At 44.9% G+C, this 5,221-nt stretch overlaps 1 protein-coding gene across 1 annotated transcript; it reads right to left on the bottom strand.

The window, feature by feature from the left end:
* Positions 1-1,525: 1,525 nt before the first annotated feature.
* On the bottom strand, positions 1,526-4,337 carry LOC123068179 (disease resistance protein RPM1-like). The gene is made up of 2 exons (XM_044490689.1): positions 2,130-4,337; positions 1,526-2,093 (listed from the first exon to the last, which is right to left on the bottom strand). The coding sequence occupies exons 1-2, from the start codon at positions 4,335-4,337 to the stop codon at positions 1,527-1,529; spliced, it is 2,775 nt and encodes a 924-aa protein (XP_044346624.1). The 3' UTR covers position 1,526.
* Positions 4,338-5,221: the final 884 nt, after the last annotated feature.

The following is a 5,221-nucleotide window of genomic DNA, read 5'->3' as shown; positions in this document are numbered from 1 at the left end:
AGAGCGGGCGACGCGCGTGGGGGGGGGGGTGGGGGATGGAGTTTTTTCTCGAAAGTATTGCACGGTACCCAGTTGACGGGGCAGAAGAGTCTTGTGTTCCAACTCCAGCAATGCTGATATGGTCCTGAAGCTGAGACTGAATCTGCTATTGTTCTTGTCATTGCTTTGCTCTGTACTAGTGGCAATTGGCAGCTCCTGTCACAAATTGCCTTCGTGGCCCTGCACTTGTTATTAGAGGAATAAATAGAGTAATTTCATTTTAAGTTTGAAATATACAATTGTTTATCTATTTATTTATTACTCCTAGATGCAAATTCCGATCAAAAAAATGTGTGAACCAGTCCTTGGAAGGATTGTCTTTTTTTCTCTGTGATGGGAGAGGTGAGGTAAAAAACACAACCATTTTCTTTTGTTGAAGCAAATAAGTTTGCATACAAAAAGAAACTTTGCATTATTGGATGAACATTCAATCAACATCACGGAGAAACTAACTTACATTCCTAAAATCAAAAGAAGTATATATATCAATTCATCACAAATTCATCGAAGGCAGTCTTTAGTTTACAGCAGCATAATTCCAGATTGATCGAGTTTCCAGCAGCATATGGCCATGAACGAAGTTCACCATGCCTGCTGAGTAGTGAGGAGTAGATACCTGTAGATTACAGCTTATATACATTACAAATATAAGCTACTAAATTACATGCCAGCAGCAGTACACAAACTGAATGGCCTAAAAGATGGATCGGTCACATGAGGTACAAGCATGCATTCGTGCTTTAGATGGCAACAGAAACTACCACTAACTGATGAGCAGATTATTCATTTCAGAGCATAATAAGATGGAAGAAGCCGTCATGTGTTGTCATTGTTGTGGAGCCTCTCATGTTCTCGGTCCCCTTCAGAGCATAATATAATGGACTGCGCACTGCCGACTCGCAGTTCTTTTTTATTGTTTACAGATAGGAAATCATTGCAGTCACCAAGATATACATCTGCCTTTAAGAATCCAACTGTGCAGAATCTGCCTTGAAGGAGACAACAAAGCTTGCCTGACAGTGGAGATTCTGATAATAATTGCAAATTCAGTCAGTCAGTCAAGGGAGTGAATGATCTGCATCTTTTCAAAAGCTACTTAATTTTGGATAACTAGTCAAGTATGAAAGATAGAAGCACACATCCTTTTTCTTCGACAAACTTTTAAGTTTAAACTAAGGAGCATGCACATATTGAAAACTACATGATCAGTTACTTGTTTCTATGATCGCCGTACCAGTTCTGTCCTCTGAGTCTATATGAACATGCAGAAAGATCATGTTAGATTTAGTTTCTTGATAAAGGAAATATATTAATATCGCAAAGATGTTAGATTTAGTTGACAAGCTCGTAATAAATTCAAACTACTAGGAGTTACTAGTTCTTCAATTATACCAATATAGGAGAAGGTTCTTCAAAATACGGTGTGTATATGCACAAAAGAGTGGAGACGAAACACCGAAGCCTGGCCTTGGAGTGATGATGATGTATCACCTAATCCTTTCGACAAGTCCTTTCTGCATCAGGGCAACCGTAACATTCCTTATGTGGCTAATCTTCATTAAATCATCGTTGCATTCATCTGAATCTCTCTCCTGCCGGAGCTTCTCTATCAGCTCTTCTGATGTGTCTTTTAGAACTAATTTCTCAAGGGCTGCAAGATGTTTGATACCATCAGGAAGAAACCTTAGGTCAGGACAGTCTCCGAACCATAGCTCAACGAGGTTTTGCATCGCGCCCTCCTCTATTCCAACTTGGCTGAGCTGTGCCGCGCCACATATGTCTAGATGCCGAAGTTCTGGAAATGACCCTGCATAAAAATCCAACCTCTTCCCTTCGAAAGCATTCCATAGCAGAAGAGAGCATAGACCATGTAATTGACAAAGACAGGAAAAGGTTTGCTCATCAATATTGGAGAATGCCAGGTCCAACCGAGTGAGGCTATTAAGGTGTGACCAAGAAGAGAAAAGATGAGGCATCGATGTTTTTTCTAGCTGCCCCGCTAAACCAAGCCTTGAAAGGGTTGGAGGTAAATATAGCCCTTCCAGCCGCAGCACCTCATCCCCAGCTGCAACACCTTCAAGCCGCAGCACCTCATCCTCAGCTGCAGCTATAATTTCAAGATGAGCAAGACGGCTCATTTTGGTGATAGCACTGCTCAAGTCAGCAGAGTGTCCACTTCTCACATTGCAAATGCTGAATGTTCTTAGCTCTGTTAGAGCTCCAACTTCATGCAGAAACTCTGGAGTGGCTTTAATGGACTGAAGAGACCGCAGTCCTGCCATGTGCTGCATCCCATTAGGCACCTTGACTCCGCCTATTGTTAAAGTTTCTGATATGGTGGTAGTGCACGCATACAGGTATCTCAACTTCTGAAGCTTTACCACACTGTTTGGCAAATACGTCAACTTAGAACTCATAACATCCAAGACTTCCAAGTTCTGCAGCCTCCCCAGTGCTTCAGGAAGGCTTTCAATCTCGGTATCTCTAAGACCCAAATAACGCAGATTAAACAAATCGAATATCTCATTGGGCAGAATTTTGATACAAGTACCTTGTAGATCCAACGTTGACATCAAATTTGAAGTTGTTAGGACAGGCTTCAGAAAATCAACATTGAAATACTTCTCAAATACATGGAGCGCACGAAGCTGTGTTGCACCAGATAGGCTCAGTTGTTCAATGTTTCCCAAGACGACTGATATGCGACGTGCACCCTCTAAAGAGAATGCCCTAGTACCACCAGAGAAATTATAAACTTTACCGAAGCATTCTTCCTTGGCTTTGTCGAGGGCAAGAAGTCGTATCACATCATGCATCCGACAGTGTTTTAGTCGTCCGGCATAATTCCTTAGCACTACCTGTAATAGGCTTCGGTTCACAAGCTCAACCAAGTATCCCTCTGCCACTTCCTCCAATGTTTTGCTCTCATCTTTTTCCGTGATAAACCCTGCCGTGATCCACTGCCTCATTGTCTTCCTCCTCTTTAATACATAATCTTCTGGGGACAATGCACAGTGTAAGAAACAATTCTTCAAATCACATGGAAGGTCCTCCAAGCTTACCTTTAGGATTAAATGAGCATCAGGAATCACTTCTTTCGCAAACTGCGAATCCAAACACATGTACACATCCTCCCATTCAGCGGAATTTTGGGGTTTGCAGGAGAGTAGGCGCCCAATGCACGCAATAGCAATAGGAAAACCTTGACACTTTGCTATGAACTTCCAAGCCAATTCCTGCAGCTCTAGCGGGCACTTTTTGTCATCATCATTCCAAAATGCCCGTTTGCAGAACAACACCCATGAGTGATGTGCTTGTAGTGGTTCTAAGTGAATTGCATATGCAGACTCCCTAGTTGCCAGCACTGTCTGCTTTCTTGATGTCATAACAACTCGGCCGATACAGTTAGATGTTGGGAAGATATCCCTTATCTCCGACCACAAGCGCTCATCCCAAACATCATCTAGGACCAAGATGTACCTTTTACCTTGAAGGTAGTTGTGGATGGACTTTGCTAGGCCTCTCACCTCAATGTTGGCAATGTCGACTGTGATGCTGAACTGGGAGGCGATCTTCTTCAGCAGATCCTCAATACGGTAACTTTCTGACACAGTTACCCATGCCGCCACGTCAAAGTCCTCTTTCATGGTGTTGTACACATGATCAACCAGAGTGGTTTTACCAACACCAGGCATCCCCCAAACCATGGTGACTTTGCTGCTGCTCTGCTCCGGACCATCACCACTGCCTGTCAGCCACCGTATCAACCTCTCCTTGTGCTCTTCGATCCCCACAAGGTCCTCATCCCTGGTGAAGTGCAAAGCTTGAACTTGATTCGTCGATCTGGCAGCAGTAGCAGATCTGCCAGTGACGGCATAATCTCTCTTCCTTCGGTTGGCATCCTGCAGCTGGGCTTCAATTTCTTGGAGCTTGGCTGCCAGACACCGCCATGCCTTGATATGCTTCAGCCGCTTCCTCATCTTGCCAGCGAACCCTCCATGCTTGCAGTCCTCCAGCTTATAGATGAACTCGTCAACGACGTCCTCGATCCGGAAGGCCAGGCCCCTTATCTCGCCGACGAAGATGGCGGTGGTCTGGTCGGTGTCCTTGAACCGCTCTGCCTCCTGCAGGTACGCTTGCATGCTCTCCAGCTCCGCCTTGGACCTACGGATGTTGCTGAAGAGGCCCCTGAGGGCGGTGGCTTCCTTGCCGAGCAGCGCCCGGCCCAAGATGACCGCCTCTTTCGCCAGCGCCGCGCCAAGCATGACCACGAGCTTCCCGACAACAGCTTCTGCCATGGTTATTGACGCTTTGAGCTCAGATGTAGAGGATTCTTGCTATCGGAGGAGCAGGATTATTCTGGCTGCTGTATGGGAGGAAGAGGACATACGAATGGTTTGGTAACGTTGGCTACAATGGGTGATCTATTTTATTCTAAAACAAAATTCTGTCAAGAACTTTAGACGCAATTGGACAAATTATTGGGCAAGAACTTCAATGTTCTCAGCTAAATTATATAAGTATATGCGTTCTATGAGAAAAAAAACAAAAAGAGAAGAAGTGTACAAAACAGACGGTGTGATACTTATTTATTTTCTCTGGCACATCGCAAATGCACATATTGTTGGACGAGAACTCCAATGTTGTCAAATTATAGGATGACTCACACCGGACCCTTTTCTTACCCCTACTTCCAAACTTCATAGTTGCTGTCCGCCTCAAACTTTTGGAATGTATATCTTGGTAAATGCAAGATTCACATCACGTACAGGACAGTCATAGTAGCAAGAGGGGCACAAGTAAAATTATCTTGGTTTAAACTAAGAAAAGATCCTAAACCGAAGTCATCAAGAAACACTTTCAAACTCTCGTGTTTTTCCAAAGGAAAACGTTTGGGTCCGGGGTGCTCGGCCAGTCGTGCGTGACCCGTGCAATCTCCTTCATCGTATGGCAGCCCTCTCGCGTGGTGGGACACGTGGCTGACTGGGCCCACCAACCGCTGGCCATCAACTCCCCGTGTGGCTGTGTTGTTCCCTGGCTCTTTCTCATCTTGTGGGCCGCACACACTCTCTGGTGGCCGTCCCTCGTCGGCCGGCCGCATCGCCAGTCCCCGCCCCCACCAAACTTTTTTTTTGAGAACTGATGACAGTGGGAGAGGATCCTACTGACTTTAAATTAAACG

This window comes from Triticum aestivum, chromosome 1A, assembly GCF_018294505.1.
Source record: "Triticum aestivum cultivar Chinese Spring chromosome 1A, IWGSC CS RefSeq v2.1, whole genome shotgun sequence".
Taxonomy (NCBI): Eukaryota; Viridiplantae; Streptophyta; class Magnoliopsida; order Poales; family Poaceae; genus Triticum; species Triticum aestivum.
The sequence above is the reverse complement of the archived record's forward strand: the minus strand, read 5'-3'. Positions and strand labels throughout refer to the sequence as shown.